The 21,241-nt window shown below is 34.0% G+C and overlaps 1 protein-coding gene across 1 annotated transcript in view; it reads left to right on the forward strand.

The window, feature by feature from the left end:
* The window catches only part of Dnajc1 (DnaJ heat shock protein family (Hsp40) member C1), a 222,567-nt gene that overhangs the window by 180,390 nt on the left and 20,936 nt on the right, over positions 1–21,241 (forward strand). The window contains exon 9 of the mRNA XM_046423045.2: positions 9,383–9,502. Coding sequence (XP_046279001.1) covers positions 9,383–9,502 — 120 coding nt within the window. The remainder of the gene's footprint in view (positions 1–9,382; positions 9,503–21,241) is intronic.

Raw genomic sequence — 21,241 nt, forward strand, 5'->3', positions numbered from 1 at the left:
TGTGAAGATTAAATTATTCATATACATAAAGCACTTGAGATAGTGCCCTAGTAAGCATCTATAAGAATGTCAGCAAAGCTTTGTATAATCTAACTCCTGTACCTCTTGAGTCTCTCAAAATCTTACTTATCCTGAATCAAGACCCAAGATTCAGATTTATTGTGATTTTGTTTTGCATTTTCATGGTGGCTAATGATGTTGAACATCTTTTCATGTACTTACTCTTTATATATCATCTGTAGAGAAATATCTATTAAGATCCTTTGCCCATTTTTTGTTAGATAATTTGCCTTTTTAGTAGTAAGAATTCTTTACTGTGTTCTGGACACCAGACCTTTTCAGATATTTGTCTAGAATATATTTTTTGCATCAGGGAAATGTAAATCAAACACAATGAGCTATCACTCCACATCTACTAGGATTGTTATAATAAAAAGGATAATAACAAGTGTTGGCAAGGGTGTGAAATTGGAACTCTGATGTACTGCTGATGGGAATGTAAAGTGGTATAACTGTTTTGGAAAATAGTTGCCAAAAACTAGAAATTAAGCTGGCTGTGGTAGTGTACCCAGTTACTTAAGAGGTTGAGGCAGGAGAGTCACAAGTCCAACCTTGGCAACTTAAAGAAACCCTGTCTCAAAATGTAAAAAAATAAAAAGCTCTGGGGACTTAGGTCAGTGGTAGAGCACTCCTGGATTTAATCCCTAGTACAGCAAGGGAAGGAGAGAGAAAAGAAGAGATTAGGGAGAGGGAATGAGAGTGACTCCATGCCATTAAATAAAACTTAACTTTGTTGTTGTTGTTGTTGTCTTTTTTGCCATGCCCGGGCCTTGCACATGCTAGGCAAGTGTCCTGCCACAGAGGTATACCCCCAGGCTTCAAGGCTTATTATTTATTTTTAGTTTTAAGTAGCACAACAGTGGCTTGTGGCTCAACCACATGTACTTCCAGTGTTCGTGGCCCCATGATTTCTCTCAGGTGACAGGCCATCATGGCTTTGAGAACTCTGGGCTCAGTACCATGGCCAACATGGTCTCCAACTTCAGCCATGGGATTTTCACTTCTGATTGACAACCTTGTACAGTGGTGACCTTCTCTAAGGAATCCACCTTAATCTAAAGTATCTGCTCTCCCATTAGCAAGATAACATCTCCAAAGGGTCTCAGTTTCAACATAAGGACAAGAAGGGCTTTCCAGGGTGAGTAGGGTATTAGCATTTTTCTGCCAGTTCTCTGAGGACAATTCTCTCAGAGTAATAAAAGGACCAGTTAACCCTTATACAATCAGTGAGATGATACAGAAGAGGAGTCCTGAGTTTAGGAAACCCAAATCTTTTACAACAGACAATATGGCTACTCGTTCCTTCAGAGGGAGGCATTGTCATCACTACATTAGATAATAAGAATGTTTTCCTTTTGATTCCAAGGGAGACATTATCACAACTTATCATTTGGGCTGCTTGCATCCTTTCACATTTTGGCAATTGACTTCCCTAGAACCAAGTAATCCAAGAGAAAGCAAGGCAAAAGTTATGTGTCTTTTATAATCTGTGTTTAGAAGACACAACTCTGTTGTTTCCACTATCTCCTATTAGTTACGCAGGTCAGCCTAGCCACTGTGGGAGGAAACTACATAAGGGAATATACTAAGAGATGGGAGTTATTAAGGACTATCTTGGAGACTCATTACAACAATTTAACACATAGGATAATTAATAGCATAGTTAGCTGAATAAAGAGTACATGGATGTGTCCATTATGGAAAGCAATATGAAATTTCCTCAAAAAATTAAAAGTAGAACCACCATATGATCCAGCAGTTCCACTGCTGGGTATATATCCAAAAGAAATTAAATCACTATGTCAAAGAGACATCTGAGCAGGCATGGTGGTGCTCGCTTGTAATCCCAGTGGCTTGGGAAGCTGAGGCAGGAGGATTGCAAGTTCAAAGCCAGCCTCAGCAACTTAGGGAGGCCCTAAGTAAGTCAGTGAGACCCTGTCTCTAAATAAAATATTAAAAAAAGAGGCTGGGGATGTGGCTCAGGATTTTTGAATGTTTTTACCACAAAGAAATGATAAATGTTAGAGGAGATAGGTATGTTTCATCTGATTTGAACATTACACGATATATACATGTATTGAAACATCATATAATACCCCATTAATATGTACAATTTTGAATCCATCCCATTTATTGATTTTTAATTTTATTTCTTGCGGTAGGAGTCTTGTTAAGGAAAGTCAGGGCCTAATCTGACATGATGAAGATTTGGGCCTACTTTTTCTTCTATTAGGTGCAGGGTCTCTGGTCTAATTCCTAGGTCGTTGATCCACTTTGAGTTGAGTTTTGTGCATGGTAAGAGAGAAGGGCTTAATTTCATTTTATTGCATATGGGTTTCCAGTTTTCCCAGCACCATTTATTGAAGAGGGTATCTTTTCCCCAATATATGTTTTTGACACCTTTCCCTTAACTATGAGATAACTATATTTATATGGGTTTGTCTCTGTGTCCTCTATTCTGTACCATTGGTCTACAAGTGTATTTTGGTGTCAATACAATGCCATTTTTGTTACTATAACTCTGTAGTATAGTTTAAGGTCTGGTATAAAAATAAAGGTATTTTTTCCATCTAGAACTAAAAAAAAATTTTTTTTAAAAATTTAGCATCTTTTTTTAAAATATATTTTTTAGCCGTAGGTGGATATAATATCTTTATTTTTATGTGGTACTGAGGATCAAACCCAGTGCCTCACTCATGCTAGGCGAGCATTATACCACTGAACCACAACCCCAGCCCTTGTTTAAGTTTTAATTAATAAAAATAAATAATAATGGGGCTGGGATGTGGCTCAAGCGGTAACACGCTCGCCTGGCATGTGCAAGGCGCTGGGATCGATCCTCAGCACCACATTAAAAAAAAAAAAAAAAAAGATGGTGTGTCCACTGAAAACTAAAAATAAATATTAAATAATTCTCTCTTCTCTCTCTCTCTCTCTCTCTCTCTCTCTCTCTCTCTCTCTCAAAAAAAAATAAAATAAAATGGAAGAAGAAAAAGAGTATAGGGGAACTCTACTATTTTTACAACTTTCCTATAAATCTAAAACTACTTCATAATAAAGCTCAAAGAATTTTAAATGAAATAATATAAGTTACAGACTGAAAGAAAATATTCAAAAAAATATATATATATATATATCTGACAAAGATCTTATATTCACAAAATATAAAGAATTCTTACAACTGAATAATAAGAAAATTTTTAAACGGGCAAAAAGCATGAACACATACTTTATGAAATAGATATTTAGTTTACTGAATGAGCACACATAAAAATACTCAAAATCATATGTAATCAGGGAAATGCAGTTCCCACCAGAATGGTCAAAGTCAAAACAACTGACAGTGTCAAGTGTTGGCAAGGATATGAAATAGCAAGAATTTTCATAACATTGCTGGTTATACTACAAAACAATATAACTTCTCTGGAAAAACACTTAAGTCTGTTCTTATAAAATTAGATATATACTTTCCTTATGACTTAGCAATTCCATCTCTAGGTGTTTACACAAGAGATAAAGAACAAATGCCACTTAGAGAGTTGTACATAAGTTGACATAGCAGCTGTATTATTAATACATAATAACCAAAAACTGACAGCAATTCAAATATCCATTAATAGGAGAATGGATAAACAAATTATGATACAAATCTTTTCTGATGTGTGTTGTGAATATTTGCTCCCAGATATGGCTTTTCATTTTTTAAATCATTTCTTTTAAAATTCCAAAGTTTAATTTTGACAAAGTCGAAATAGTTTTGGTTTTGCCATTTCAAAGTCATTATTTGTACACAACTCCCTAAAACTAAGTAAAGGTTGCTCTTCAGTAAAGGAATGAAAGGGTAGGGTAATACCAGAAATGTTAGTTGTTTTTGTTATAAGGGGCCCTTTAGTTATAAGGGGCCTCATTCATGGTGAGCCATTGTGCAAGTAATAGCATAAATGGGCTTAGTATAATTTGTAAATGAGTAACATATTTTCTCCAGAACCTAAAAGAGCCTAAAAGAAGTTGTGAGAACTGTTAGGATCAGTAGTTGTTTCTTAGCAATGGCATGAATGGAGCAGCCGTCAGTTTAACCAGATGATTTTAAGAAATTAAATCAAGGTGGCAAGGACTCTGCATTTCATGTAAGGCAGTGACCCATCTCCTTTTTGTAAGCTTCTTTGTATTTGCATGTCCTAAATAGTGTGCCAAATAGTGTATCTAATGAATCTTCTCAGAGAAGAATGTTATCAATGTAATGTCATAACTGCAGTCCTGAAGTAAGATATAGTTAAGTTCTTGCCTTTAAAGATTCTGTTATGGCAGGACTGTTTCAGTACCACACAACTAGGTGAAAATGTATTGGGTGCCTGTAGAATTGAAGGCAAACTGCAGTTAAGAGACTATTGAAATAGACACTGAACAGAACACATTCACCAAATCTATAAAGGCAAAATATTTACCAGCTCCCAATTAAATTGTTAGTAATTTCAATAGTACTGGATATTGATCCTTTAATAAGTCCACAGTATTAAGGTTGAAGTAATCTACCATGAGGTACCATTCATTTTTCTCAAGTGTAAGAGCAGGCCAAATTGGGCTTGTTAAATGAACTACCAGTAAGGATAACCCCTTTTCTAAAGAGGTCTTGTATAATGGGTATTAGTCATTGAAGGATCTGTGTTAAGTCATATTGAGGCATATTAACCATTTTAATGGGGAAGAGGTAGGTCCATAGGTTCCATTTTATCAAGGCAATTTGTAAGTGCCAAAGACCTAGTTTTATTCATTACTCATCGAGTCAGAGAGTTTGTGACTACTCTGGGATATTTTCAGACAGTGGGTGTTATGATTATAGAGAATTTAGGCAAGACATTTGATCTGGTAGTTAAGGTTAGGCCTACCTGTTTGTCCTCTATATTATATTCAGTAACTCTGCTAATATTATAGGGATACTTTGTTTAAATTTAGTGGGATGTCTAGTATTGATTAAGGGCATGAAGGCTTACCAATTTTAGTATATTTCAACAGATGTTCAGTTAAGTCAGAGCCAGTGTTATAAAAGGCACAAGTAACTCCCTGCCCTTTTATCTACTTGTTGCATAAATTTTTACAATAAATTTGAGACTACCAATTGGGTCAAATTATGGACTTCTTTGCTGGGCATCATAGCATACACCTGTAATCCCAGGAACTCGGGAGGCTGAGGCAAGAGGATCGCAGGTTTGAGGCCAAACTCAGCAACTTGGAAAGGCCAAAGTAATTTAGCAAGATGCTGTCTCAAAATAAAAAATAAAAAGGGCTGGGGATGTGGCTCAGTGATTAAATATTCCAGGGTTCAATCTCTAGTACCCCCCCAAAATTTTTTTAAGTTATAATTTCTGTTTCAGCTTTCTTTATGTATTTCTTCCCTATTGTGGACTAAATTTTGTCCCCTCATATTCATATGTTGAAGCCCTAGCCCCAATTGCATTTAGAGGGAGGGCCTTTGGGAAGGTAATTAAGATTAAATGAATGAAATCATAAGAGTGGGGCCTTAATGTAATAGGATTGGTATTCCTATAAGAGTAGAAAGATCAGAAATCCCCCCACACACATACATATGAATGCACAAAAGGTCATGTGATGACATAACAAGAAGGTAGCCCCCTACAAACGAGGGAAGAGAGCCCTTGAAAGAGTTTCTCTTCCTAAGAATGATTCATTTTTAATTTTGTCAATGTTAACATAGATTGTTTACATAGATGTTTATCAAAGGTACCTAACTACTCAATTTTTAAGTTGGAAAGATACATTGTATAGCTGAAAGCTAAATGCTTTCTAAAACAAAAAGTACATAGGGAACATAGAGTTAGAGGGTTGCAGATTACTAGATTGGTATTATGCCATTAACATTAGCTCTACATCTGATATTTTAAATGGGTAATGGTATGTAAGGGTGCTATTTTATTTTCTTGGGTAAATTTTCTGAGAATCTATGAGTTGGGCTAAACCTTCTAAAAATCATTGAATCTGAATTTTAACTATTGTTATTATATAAATAACGATCATTAATTGGTCCTTTCAATGGAAATATTTCTCATTAGGGAGTTTCTGAATCTATTTATTAGATAGAAAAGGACCTTTTGTCATTTAATATGAAAATATAATAAATACGTTTCTTTTAATTTGGCCATAATTTTTCATTACCAAATAAACTGCATGATACTTTTTAATTAACATTTTATGGTCTAAAGCTGTGAAGGGAAATATGTACATATAGGTTATGTGAAAATATAGTGTACTTTCCCCTACAGCCCCCTACCCCTATAACCCAAAAGTGTTAGAAGATTTTCAAAGACACCAAATCTTTGAATATAACAGGTTTCATGAAAAAAATTCACCCCAAAGGGACATTATTTGGTATTACAATTTAAATTTCCCAATCATTTCTTTCCGTAGATATATTTTTGGGTTATTACATAAAAATACTGAATTATTTGAAAACTTAACTTTTTATTTTGTATTCAATATGGAGATTTATTCCCAGAGTGGGGCTTTTCTGATGCAAAATTGGAATGCTTGTGTAGTCACAACAGCTGTCCCCACACCATGTGGTATCTTCCATTACTTTACTGTAGAGATGAATTTTTGGCCCAGTGTTTCAGTAATATTGGACACACATGGTTTTAAGTGGCAAAGCAGTATGCTTATGCATTCATTTGACTTTCACAGCTACAGTTGGCTCCAGATTAGAACAGAGAGAATACATTCACACCATGACCACCCTCATGGCTGCTGTAGTAGCTGGATCACAGTAGGCTCTGTTGCTTCTAAAGACACAACTAACTATTGCTGAGGAATTACACATTCACCAAAGTGCCTTACAGCTGTAGGAGAGAGAATAATGAATTGCTAAAAGGCTTCTCTCAGATTTCAGACTATGGTCCTAGTTATTATTGATCTTTTTAAAATATTAATCATAAAAATCATGATGATGAAGAACTATGAATCTAAAAGGCAAGTTCACCATGGCAGTAGGTGATTTTTCAAGATATGGATCCAAATATTTTATTTAAAATTTTCCCTTTCCAGGAAAAAAGGTGGAACTTTAAGACTCTCATTAACAAGGAACTAAAATCAGATTTTTTAAATGCCTATTGTTCATATATGTAGTATATTTGGAAAACCAATCTCTTAGGAATAGAAATTATTTTTTTAAATTGGTTTATTATGTAAAACAATGATTTCTGGTTTTGACATTTTAGACACTTTTGTTTTGCTCTAAAAATATCGTTAAGTTAACGCAGAAATTGGTTGATTTGGTTTAGTGTGAAACTTTTATTGATATACTACATGGTTTGAGTACTGTATCAATGTGTGTCTTCATGCAGTTTCAACTTAATGTTCTTCATGGTGTGATTTTGTACAGTAAGCTTATATTTAAATTCTACTTAAAACTTACCTCTTGCGTTTCTGAAACCATTTTGTATAATTATTACAGCTTCAGCTTTTACCAGTAAAAATATTATTTCCTTGAAAATCCAATTACATTCCTCTAAATGGTATCTGAAAAAGAATAATACTTTTTTCCTTAAATAAGGCAAAAAGAAAGAAAAAAAATCCTACACGTAAATTTTTAAATCATCCGATATGGAGAATTAGATTTCTGATATTCATTAAATATCAAAGAAATTCCAACTAGACCCAATGTAGACTACCTTTTTATATAAGTGAATTTATGCATGTATTGTAGGGACCGTGCTGATGAATATGTTTGAGGCTTTCAGCTCTTAGTGGATACAAAATAGAATGATTGATAAAATCCTCCCTACTATTGGCTATTATTTACTGACTCTTAAGTGGCAGGTTGTATTTATGCCAATTTATCTGCTTCAGGGAACATTCTTGATAGCAGAACAAAGTGAATAAAAGTAGTTTGCTTTGCAAATGAATGCAAATAGGAGAGCCTTTCGGAAAGCCCTTTAACAGGGGCAGTGCACTTTGATTATGAGTGAAGCTGCCATTTGGACATGGTGAAAAGAGCACGCTTGAACCATTGATTGGGGGAGACAGTAAAAAGTCAGGAAGGGCCCCCTTAAGCTTGCAGCGAGGCAGGCGGATGTCAGTGTGGTTAGAGCACAGTGGGAGAATGACAGGGAGGATTAGTGTCAGGGAGAAGCTTTGCTGTAGCTGTGGAGATAGTCCCTGGGGTCACTCACCTCTGACTGTTGTTCTGTGCTGATGGTTCTGTAATGCAAACTGCCTGATGTGTGCCTGTTCATTATCGGAAATAGTGATTAGAAAAGGTATTTGTTTCAAAGATTTCCTTCCACCCTTTCTTCCTTTCTTTCCTTGTCTTTTTTCTTTCTCTTTTCTTTCACTCCTTTCCTCCCTTCCTTTTCTCCTTTTTAAATTAATTGATTAATTAATGAAAGGAAAATAAGGTAAGCATCCTCAATCTCTCTGCTGACTACTTACTTGATTATTGTTTTATACCAAAGTGGTTACTGCCTGTGATGGGGATAGCTTAGTGCTAAAATGTAATATAAAATAACCATCACATGATTTTGTTATTTGATAATAATTTATTTTGCTTTGCTAAATTTTGGGTTTGACCACTGGCTGGGCTGAGTATAATGCAGAGGATATGGTTGCTGTTAGAATCTTTGTGTGGTTTTGTAATTTTCAGTATGTTTTACTCAGTTTAATAACTTGGCCAACTTCTAGCAGCTCTTTACCTTCTTACAACTGATATGTTGCATTGCATGGATTGGACGGTTTACATCTTAGTCACAGGAGTTTCTAATTTTATTTGTTCTCAAGTTTTGTAAAATGTTATCATTTCACAAATTAAACTTCTTGAAAATTTGTTATTTTTAAAATTGAAATTTTTTCCATAAAAAATCTTTGTCTCATTTCTGATTCTGAACCAGTACATCATATTTTAATTTATACTTGTAAGATTTTTTGTTTTCTATAAGGTATAATTTTTTTAAACTTCAAAACCTTTAATAGTCATGTGAGGCATTTGTGAGCAGCACCACATTTCATAGGCTTTGATAATGATTTCTCACTTTAAGGTAAAACTAATTTTTTTAATGCCTTCAAAAACCTAGTTTTGTACTGTTCTTTCTTTCTTATTTGGTACATGTAGGAAAAATTAAGGCTGCTGGAATTTTGTATTCTAATGTTTAATATACAACTCAAATCTTTATCTAATAAACTTTTAGATACATTTTAGAGTTTTGTTTTTGTTTTTGTAGACAGCATGTTACCAATAATTTGTTTTACATGCTTGTTAAATTTTTTATCAAGCATTCTCCCAATTATCTCTTTTATTTTCTTTAATGTTTTTCAGGCACCTGAATGGACAGAAGAGGACCTCAGCCAGCTGACAAGAAGTATGGTTAAGTTCCCGGGAGGGACCCCAGGTCGATGGGAAAAGATTGCCCACGAATTGGGTCGATCTGTGACAGATGTGAGTTCACTCAGATTTGCCTTGTATGGAGAGTGACAAATCAGAACAAGCTAACTATGTAGGAGGCAGACATAGATGGGTCCTACATTGTCTTTGGAGAAAGGCTGCAATTCTTTGAGGACCTGGAAGTGAACCATTAATGAAATAAGCAAGAAGCAGATGTGAATCAGTCCCCTGGTCCACAATTAACAGCTGCCTGAGGAATTCCAGTGTTTGGCCTTCTTGAGCTACTGAAACCTAATCAGAGAAAAACAATGCCAGGTTTTGTGTTTATAGTGACCCTTTAATTGTGGAAAAGACAGCTCTCAAACTGATCAGAATTAGAGATTGTATTTCAGCTGGATCTTTTTAACATTGTACAGATTGCTAGTGTATTTAGACAGGTGGTTTGGATTAATTAAATGAGTCCTAGTCCTATAATACAAATAGAATGTTTGACTTTTTATTTCAAGGATGATACTAACTATTCATTTTGACAAGCTGTGTGTCTATGTGCTATGATCATTCACACGTATGTATGGTCATTCGTATGTAGGTGTGAATGTCCAAAGCTAACATTTAGAAGATAAAGTATTTGTTTATAAAGGTGTTGTACTTAACACTTTAAGTGCTTTAATTCAGTAAACTTAGAGAATCTTTAGACACTTACATAGTGTCTGGCGTGGACTAAATACTTAGTAAACATTTAATAAAAATTTAGGAAAAAACATTTCAGTGTAAAATTGATATTTTCATAAAGGATAGTAAATATTCTTTACTAAATTTATTTTAAATATATTCTATAGATCTAAAAATACTTAAGGAGTTACTGAAAGCAAAGATTTTAAATTTTCCCTTCATTTCTGTTAGTATGCTATCAGATCTTTTTTGATAATACAGAATTTTAAAAAGAACTGAAAATTTTCACTGAATACAGCTACCTAAAACAAACAAAAAACTGGCCTATAAACTTACTTTTCATAGTAAACTTCACTTTAAATTTAGAAACAAACATACAAAAATTACTGCCAAATTTTCTGAGGGTTTTTTTTCCCCTTTATTCTCTTAAATAGAAACTTCTTTAAAACTTTATATAAATATTGTTACTACACAGGTCTTTTTGAAGTCACATTTTAAAACTATTTGAATATTTATAAGATTTTTTTGCATTATTTTCATTTCACAGTTGAAGTATGATCGTGGGGAAAATAGCTATTGTATGCTGTAACAAATTTATTTTGCTGTTTGATGAAGAGACCAGTACTTTTGTAACTGGAAAACCTTACAAGGAAACCTTTCTTCTGCTTAGAATGTTGTTAGGATATGCATTTTATTTTCTAATTTTTAAATATGTGTGTAAAAGGTAAGTTAATAATGATTTATCAATGAATATCCATGGTTATTGATGTTTTAAGTACTATGACCCTGCAGTTATACAACTGCTAATAATATAGTGATTAAAAAAATTACTAATTTCTACAAGGTTATAAAACATTGGTTGAAAGGGGACCAAAACTTTTAGTTGTTTAATGAAGAAGTACATCAATTTAGTGTTTCCATTGAAGACAGCACTACTTCTAATTTTGTATGTAATATTTTTAGTTAATGCTAAAAGGAGATAGGAAATTGAGTAAAGTAATATTTTAATTTGTTGTCATTAAAATCTGATTAATTTTTTTCTGTATTTTTTAAAACTTATGCCTGATATAACCACAGAACTTCATAGATCTAGAATATCTATACTTAATTTACAAGAGTAGTGTTGGTACAAAGACATCTTTTCAAACTTTTGCAAATTCATCCTGTGTTTCTTTTCCTTTTTTCCTCTCTGTAGACCTCCCTAAGGGAGACTTGTTTTATGCGTGCATGGAAGTGGCAAATGTGACTTTTTCAGTTGTTCGTTGCGTACACATGCCAAGTATTAGTTCTGTTTTTATAATATCAAAAGAACCTTGGAAATAGTTAATGAACCTAAACTTTTGTAGCACCAAAAAATTGCCACTGTAACTTTTCTTCTATGTCAGGATTTATCACATTGCATTTTTATCTTGTGAGCATCGTCTCTGTAGCTGCACTATACATTTCATTTTAGTAACTGTGCACGTGCAGACACACACACACACACACACACACTCACACTCACACACACACAGAGTATAAATTACTCTAAAAGAGAACAGGTGTGCAAAGACTCAAAAAACTCCTTTCAGGGATGACTTGTAAATCACATTGAAGCAACTGAATGGGTTCAGCTAATAGAGTTCCTTCAGTAGAATGTTAAGTGAAAGTTAATCACACTTTAAAAGAACACTTAGGCTTCTTTTTGGCTTATGGTATTAATCACGTTTGTTTTCAGTAAGTATTTGATTATGAAAAAGAAACCAGGTTCTCTCCCTTTACCTCTGCATACTGACTGATCACCTGACACGCTTGCCCCTGCTCTTCACAGCTGTCCTTTGACCTGGTTTCCTTGCAGAATTTGTAGCTTCAGGCTTGCTTCTCTTTCCTTCAAGAAACAATTAACCTTTTGGGCGAAGAGGTGAATGTGTGACAGTGGTGGAATCTATATGGTTCTTTATTTGGATTGACAGATTATAGTGAAAAACCTACTTTATTCCTCAATTAAGAAGGGAATTAAGTATATTAATTCTCGTAATTAGCAGTTAAATTACTAAATTCTACTCTGGATAAGTATAAGCAATGTTTTCACTTTCTAAAAAATTGACACAAAGTACATTTTAATTCAGATACACCTAAATAAACTCTAAGACCTATTTTATTATGGATTAAATATTTTTAAATGTTAATACATGCCTTTCAGCAAATAATTTTAGTAACCACAAAGGACACTTAAATTGTAAAAACAACAGAGGAAACAAAAACTGTCTGGCATGTTAAACCAACTTTAATGTGATTATTAACTGCAGATTTTCTAAATTAAGGTCAGGGAGCCTCATATTTCTGACTTGTGAAGTAGTGTTATTCTCTTGCCTGAAAGGATGTAAACTGATTCTCCTTCTCTCTGTGGTCACTAATCTCTTGCATTCTGGTTGTGATAACAGACTGATTGGAGATTTTCCGCTTGCTTAGAAAAGGTCCAGATAGGCAGCAAAACAAAAGACAGGTGGCTAAATTTAAACAGACTTTTATAATTAACTTAGTGCCATAGTGTGAGGAAAGAGGCATGTAGTTAGATAAGCATCCCATTATGCCACTGAGCAGGAGGAAAATAAGATTTTATACAGCTACAACTAGGGTAGAGATAGAGGATGATAACATTTGGGGAAATTTATATATTGTTATGGTGGTTGTTTCAGAAACACTGAAGTAAACCCAGAGTAGTGGCACATACCTATAATCCCTGCTACTCAAGAGGCTGAAACAGGAGGATTCGAATGTTCAATGCCAGCCTGGGCAACTCAGTGATATCCGGTCTCAAAATTAAAACTAAAAAGGGATAGGGGGATAGCTCAGAAAACACCCCTAGGTCAGTCCCCCACTACTTCAAAAAAAAAAAAAAAATCCTAAATGGATTGTTAATCCTAAATCGAAAACAAGCTTTATGGTTTATCAGTGTACTAAATATATAGTTATTCTTTTAGCTAATATGTTACTATTAGTTTTAGAGTCATAGTGGCCCTACCCAAAATTGTGAGGATGACAGGATTGTCCATTTTCCATTTTCATCCTTACAGACCCCTTACCAACTTTCTCCTGGAGCAGTTCTTAGTCTGAGCATGGTCTGTGTTCCTCTCCCTCCCTTGTTCCTTATCCTGTCAACTTCACAACTGTCAAAGACATTTAAATTTTAGAATGGAGTGAGTGCTTTATCCCATCCTCTTTGCTAGATGAGTCACTAGTTAATCTGATATACAACTTTCAATATTAATAGATGACGATATTTTAATGTCATTAGATATCATACACACACACTTATATTTAAAATCTTTTAAGTTCTTATTGCTGTTTTGAGGTAGTAGGACATTTTGTGTCCATCAGACAAAACTACAGAATTAGTTAATCTCTCCATTGGTGTGGCTGAAGTTTTGTTATATATTACTTAATGATTAATGCAAACCTTTCCCCAATCCCCAGTTTAATAAAGAATTTTCAGGTTTAGCTATATTATATGAAATATATAGATTAATTTACATGAAAAATATAAAGATGGTTAATGCTGGGGAAGTTTTCTTGAGTTTGATTTTTTTTCATTTTTAATTTATGACAATTGTTTTGAGGAATTGATGTGAAATTCTAATAATAGTTTTTAAATATCTTTTGAAACATTTAATTTTTTTAATAAGAAGGAATATATTGTCAAAGTCCTTTCTTTGCATTTCCCAGATGAACTCTACTTGATCATATATATTATTTTAATAAAAACAGCCAGATTTAATTTGTTGATTTAAAATTCTTGCATTTATATGTACAAGTGAGAATGTTATAGAAATTTTGAAGTTTACTAGTTGGATATATTTAGATAGAGACTAAATATTTAGGTAGGCAACCTTCTAGAATTAATTTATTGTAGCCTACTCGATTATTTCATTATATAAGCCTTCTAGCATCTAGATAGTCAAGCAGATATTGAATTCATAACACAAAGAACAGGATGCCATGAGAAAAATTAGAGCAAACATGAATATCAAGTAACAAAAACAAATGAAGTAGAATGATTGAAAGTTATTATTAGGAAAATCTCCTGGAGAACAGAATAAAAAGACAAATTGTTTTAAAATATTATAGAAAGGAAATTCAGGGAATCGCTCCAGGAAGTCCAAATCTAACTAGAAGGAATGACAATGAGAGAGAAAGAGAAAACGGAGGCAAGGTCTTGTTCAATAGTTTATATAATAAAGTTTTTCAGAATGTAAGGACACCTGAAACAGCTTTGTGAGAGCTTTCCACAGTCAAGTGGGATACATAGAAAAGGTCCTGGGAAATATGAATACTTAGAATATATAGATCTTCAAAGTTTCTATGAAGACACCTCCAAAGTAAGACAAAATATAATGATAAAAATTACAGCGGGCTGCTCCTGAAAAGCTCCATTACACTGGCTCAGTGGTAGAGCACTTGACTAGCATGTGTGAGGCACTGGGAAGGAAGGAAGGGAGGGAGGGAGGATGGACCATCACTAACTAATAAAAATATTTTTTAAAAAAATTACACCAACACTAGATTCTGAAAGACTAGGGGAAAATGCCTTCTTAGTTCTGAGGGGAAATGTTCTGAATCCAGAAGAGAACAAGTACAGTGACAAACACATGAGGTAAAGACTCGTACCCTTTCTTAGAAGTCTTCCTGAGGTTGTACTCCAGCAAAAAGAGGGATGAATTAAAGAAGACAAAATGGAATCTAAGAAATAGTGGATACACCCCAGTGAACAGAAGTCATTGCACTCCACAGCTACACAGCGGGCAAGAGAGCAGTAAGATCACATTGGAATAGGAGAACTATGGACTGCGTGTTTGAAACCCTGGGAAGAGGGAGATTTATAGAATAGACAGTATGGCTGAGAACTTGGAAAAATATATACATGGAAACAGGCATCTAGAAACTCTACAATTTATTGAAACCCACACAAAAAAAAGGAATAGTCCAGATTTCAGTAGATTGAAGACCAGAGTGATAGAGCAAAAGAATATGTACTGCCAACGTTCTCCTTTGAGTAGCACAAGTGTGATCACAGCACATTATTTGTCACAACAATGAATAGTATTTACCAGGTCACACTTATGTAATATTGTACTATCTTTTTGTACCATATTTTAACTATCTTACATATTTTCCAAATGGGTTTTCAGTTTTTAAAATCTACAAATTGTGGAAGACTCTGGCATGTTGTTCACCAAAATATGTCTCTTCTTCCTCTTTAGTGATAGATTTATATTTTAGGCTCATATGCATCCAAGAACACTGTATTCCCAAGCCTCACAACCTCTGATATGGCTATGTTACTCTTTTCAGAGCAACATAATGGAAGTAATGTGCATTTGTAGGATCTCTTACTCATTTTTCCTTTGCATGGAGCTAGAACACTAATTTGTCTGCAACTAAACTGCAACCATGCAGGCAAAGACAGTTTCCCTAAGGGAATGTGTGGAGTAAAAGTCATAGACAGGGACAGGTAATATGAAGAAAAATTAAGCAGGGTAAAAGGACAGAAATTGAAGGAAGTTGCCATTTAGAAACAGGGTTCTGGGAAGTCCTCCCTGAGTGGGGATATTTGAGCAGAGATTCAAAAGTGAAGGAGCAAGTTTGTCTGAGAATGGGCATTACAGGTAAGGGAAACAGCACTTGCAAAGACTTTGACGCTAGGGTAGGCTTGGGGTATGCAGGGTCAAGATTTTAGATTTTACTGAGTGAGATGGGAAAGACCTGGAAGAGTACAAACAAAGGAGTGCAGGAATCTAAAAGGATCATTCTGACTGCTATGCTTCTGAAAAACTCCATAAGCAGTTGCTTTCCAAGACACCTTTTTTTTTGTACTGGGGATTAAACTCAGGGGCAGTTGACCACTGAACCACATCCCCAGCCCTTTTTGTATTTTATGTAGAGATAGTATCTCACCGATTTGCTTAGCACCTTGCTTCTTGCTGAGGCTGGTTTTGAACTCGTGATCCTCCTGCCTCAGCCTCCCAATCTGCTAGAATTACAGGCAGGCACCACCATGCCCAGCACAGAAACCCTTTTGAATACGTGAACCACAGAAATATTCAAGGTCTCATGAAGCTCTAATGGACCGGACCACTTTTTCTCATTAAAGCAAAGTATATTTGAAGACTACATGAAACATTTTCTTTATAGTTCCCTTTTAAGATTCTTATTTATTTTTTCTGTATCCTGTTAAATGTCCTCTCTGTTATTAATATACTGAGTCTGTAACTTTTACTTGCTTATCAGAACCCACTATCTTACTGAGAGGATAGTATCTACTTTAAAGCCTAATTCTCATTTACTAGTTACAATCACATGTACTTTTAATACTGTGGATGACCTTATTCATAAAATAGTTGCTTTGGTTATGGTCTGGTCATAGCATCACACTTTATAGTAGGGATTTATTTTATTGCCCCTAAATTACTTGCTTAACTTCGTATTTACAGCTTGGAGCTGCAGCAAGTCCATAGACCCTTGAGCAGATACTTAAATGTTAATGCAGTTTAAAATCACTTTCTGGTCCTAAAAATTTGGGGAAACAATTAAGAGAAGAAGGTGGGTGAATATATATAGGACTGTCAAGAATATTCACTGGATAGAATAATAATCTCTATAAAACTGTACTATTGTCTGTTGACAAAAGTACTTTTTCCCAGTAAATGGCCATCTACACTATAATCAGTTAATGAAAGAGTCCCTTTTTTTTTAATGATTAAGATGAACACAATTATTATCTCTTGTATTTTTCTATCCAGACAGAGAATCCAGAGAAAATTTTTAAGACATTGGAGATATAATAAGAGTGAACAGCACTGCTTTGTACCAATTGGAAGCATTTTCAAAGTGCTTTATTTAATGCTCAGGTAACAGTGCACTTTGTATTTGAAAGCCACAGTAGTGTTCAGTTATAATGAGTGCTAAATTCAAATGGAGAGTTGATAAAATAAATAAATAAAGGCAACAAATACAAATAATGAATCTCTCAATTAAAAAAACTTAAAATATCAAGGCAGCCAAAATTTGAAAAAATGTGACTTAAAGTTATTACTAGTAATCAACTTTTTTTTTTCTGAATTATCTGAGGAAGCCAGGAAAAGGAACATACACTTGGATAGTTTCTTTAAATTGAGCAGAAGTATGTAACATATAACTATCCACTAACCCTAGCTCTACCCTATGGATTATAATTTTCATTTTAATTTTGATAATTTAATATTCTATTATTTCATCAGTGTTTTCACCAGTGGAAATGACACCTATTTTGGAATTTTTTTTCATTCATTCTACTTTAACATGTATGTCTTAGACTAAATCATAGGGCCCCTATTTATTAAGAATTTAAAGATGAATTTAGGCAATAGGAAGAGTAGTTTAAAAATGTTTTTTTCTTAACCTCAGAACATAGTGAAACATATCCTCCCACAGTTCTGCAATCCAGTTCTGCTAGTGTACATGTGGATGCAGTGGTTTGTCCAAAAGCCTACCCAAGCTGATAACCCATAGTGTTAACTGCTCAAATAGGTCATCTTGTGAGGCCTTTGTAGAAGGATGTGTTTTCTTCCCACCGGATACTAGAAAAAAGTCCTGAATATCCTTGTTAAGTTAGGGACCATATCTTTTGCAGTTGCATATGATATCCAGAATGAATTGCTAGAAAATTCATTATGGACCATGTGAGAAAATAACATTGAATATTTCAAGAGTAAGTTGGCACTCACATTATGGAAGTCATTCCAAATGTGTGGAAGGAGAGAAATAGATTTGGTGATGACCATGTTTACTGAGACACATCTTAACTTTCCTGAAATGGCATGATATCTTACTCAGACACCCTGGATGAAGCTTTATATTAGACCACTATTTATTTGGAAACTTCTTTATCAATTGCAGATACCACACCTTCTCCAAATGAAAACATTTTGTCATCATCTCCCACATTAATACTTCCTCCTGAGTCAGAAACTGAAAAGAAAAATTCTTAATAAAAAGAGGTCACTTGCAGTTGTCATTTTTATAAAACCATCTTATGACATCAAAAAATACAGACTTAACAAAGAGATTAGAATATTATAGTAATTATTAAACCACGTTGAATTGGAAAATTGTACTTTGCATCTAACTAATGAACATGTTATAAGTTCTAAATTGCCTTTTAAGTGAGAGTGAAAAGGTATAGCTTCAAGATGAGAGTGATGTTCCACCACTTTCATTGTTTTACACTGAGAATAAGAAGGGCTGTGATGTTGTGTAGTAGACAATATGAAGCGTCTCTAGCTAAGTATTCTCAGTCCAATTCATTGACTCTAAAAACAGGAAACTTGCTCTAGACTACATATCAGGAGACTCTGGATCAATACAATCTAATACTAGAGTGTCAATACTAAATGAATGATTTTAACCCCAAGTATCATTGGAATTTGCTTATTGAAGAGGATCTTGAAATTAAGAGTCTACTTGCTTTAAGAAAATATATTAACATATTTAATAAGTATTAGCCCTTCATATATAAGGGGAAAAAAGATTTATGTGGAAGTCTGTATCATGACTCTAGGGTGTCAGAGAATTATGTGTCTTGAGTTAAGAAATTCTGCAGCAAAATATATTTGTGATTTTTACTATTGACCTCAAATGAAGTTTTCTGAACTCCTGATATAACCATGCATATTATAATTTATGAGTACAGGCAGGAATCAGACAAATAAGATCTAAAAGATAGACCATAAGCTTTTCTGGAATTGGTCTATTTTGCTTCCTCTATTGTTTAGGTACAATGTAAGATATTCTGTATCTTTATGCATCTTTGGTAAATTTTAAAGCTAAAAAAAATTTACTAGAGGTAAAAAGGGACATTTCGTAATGATAAAAAGCTAATCCAGTTGGGCACAGTGACTCACGACCCCTATAATTCAGAGGCTAGGGAGGCTAAGGCAGGAGGATCACAAGTTCAAAGCCAGCCTCAACAACTTAGCGAGATCTTAAGGAATTTGGCAAGACCCTATCTCAAAATAAAAAATAAAAAGGGCTGGGGATGTGGCTCAGTGATTGAGTGCCCATGGTTTCAATCCCTGGTACCATAAATAAATACGTACATACATACTAATCCAGAAAGATAAAACAATTATAAACATTTGTGTACCTAATAAAAGAACACAAAAATACATGAAGGAAAAACTGACAGCTAAAGGTAGATATAAACAATTCAGTAATAATGATTTAAATTTCAAAACCCCACTTCCAATAATGGACAAACAGATTAATAAGGAAAAATTGAACAATATGATAAACCAACTAAACCTAACGCTTCTAAAACTCTCCATCTAACAACAATAGAATATACATTCTTCTTATGTACACATGGAACATTCTGCAGAATAGACCATACCCTAGGCCATCAGCTAAAGCTCAGTAAATTTAAAAGGATAAAAATAGTACAAATGAAATTAGTGATCAGGTATTGGAAAAATATTGGAAAGCTTAAGAAATATATGAAAATTAAACAACATACTTCTAAATACCCAGTAGGTCAAAGGAAAATCATAAGGGGAACCAGAAAATTCTTAGAGATAAATGAAAATGAAAACAAAACATATTAAATTTTAGGGAATGCAGCCAACAGTTCTTACAGGGAATTTTGTAGCTGTAAGTGCTTGTGTTAAGAAGAATATCAAGTAATTAACTCACCTTTCATCTTAAGATACTAGAAAAAGAAGAACAAATTGTTTACCTAAATCCAGCAGAAATTAAATACATTCAGTTCTCATCAAAATTTAAAATGTTTGTGCCAAATGCTTATAATTGGAGTGACTCAGGAGGCTGAGGTAGGAGGATCACAGGTTCAAGACCACCCTTAGCAACTTAGCAATAAAAATTAAAAATGGGTTGGGGATGCTCAGTGGTAAAATGAAACAAGTGAAAGGTTAAACTAGTAATCAAAACTCTACACACAATGAAAGGCCCAGACCCAAATGACTTCACCACTGAATTCTAACAAACATTTAAAAAATTAAAATCAAGTTGCTTATTGTGCATGAGACCTGGGTTATATCCACAGCACTGCAAAACAAAACAAAAAAAATAATATTTCACAGCTCTCAAAAAAATTAAAGAGAAGGACTGAGGTTGTGGCTCAGTGGCAGAATGCATGAGGCACTAGGTTCAATCCCCAGAACCACATAAAAATAAATAGATAGATAGATAGATAGATAAAATGTTGTGTCCATCTACAACTAAAAAAAGAAATATTTTTAAAAAAATAAAAGAGGGATGACCACTGCTAATACTCACTTCATCTTATGATGCTAGTATTACTTTAATTCAAGACCAGATTAAAAACATGGAAAAACTATGATGCAATTTGGACTATGAATACAAAAGTCTCTCAACAAAATACCAGCAAACTGAATCCAGCAACTTATAAAAAGAACTCTTTTCATGATCAAGGTAGGTTCACCATCTGAAAACTCTACTAATGTAAATACCGCTTGTTAGTAGAATAAAAAACAGTGCCACATGAGCATCTTCATAGACACATTTGACAAAACGCAGCTAGTGGGCAGAATAAAAACATTCAACAAAAGGAATAAATGGGAAGTGTCTTAACCAGATAAAAAGCGTGCTAAAACCCTGCAGCTTATGCCATTCTTACTGGTGAAAAACAGGTGCTTTGCTGCCATGAGCAGGAACAAAAACAAGGAAGTCCATTCTGCTGTTTTTCAACATTTTTTGTAGCAGAGGTCCTGGCCAGCACCGTTATACAAGGAAAATAAAATTGGAAAAGAATAAGTGAAACAATCTCAATTTGCAGGTGACATGGTTTGATATGTGAAAAAACCATAAAGAATCCACTAAATAATCATTGAAACTAAGAAATCAGTTTAGCCTTGTTACAGGATACATATCAGATATCCGATTTTGCTACATACATACCAAAGTCAGTTTTATTTTTATATACTTTCAGTAAATAGCCCGAAAATAAAATTCTGAAAATTTCATTTTCAGTAGCATTTTTAAAAAAAATAAACAAAATAGGGACAGATTTACCAAGAAAAGTGGAAAACCTTAGTCTGAAAACTACAAAACATTGTGAAATACATAAAG

The sequence above is a fragment of the Marmota monax genome, unplaced genomic scaffold, assembly GCF_021218885.2.
Source record: "Marmota monax isolate L192 unplaced genomic scaffold, Marmota_monax_Labrador192_F-V1.1 WCK01_AAM20220418_F8-fsc00098, whole genome shotgun sequence".
Classification (NCBI taxonomy): Eukaryota; Metazoa; Chordata; class Mammalia; order Rodentia; family Sciuridae; genus Marmota; species Marmota monax.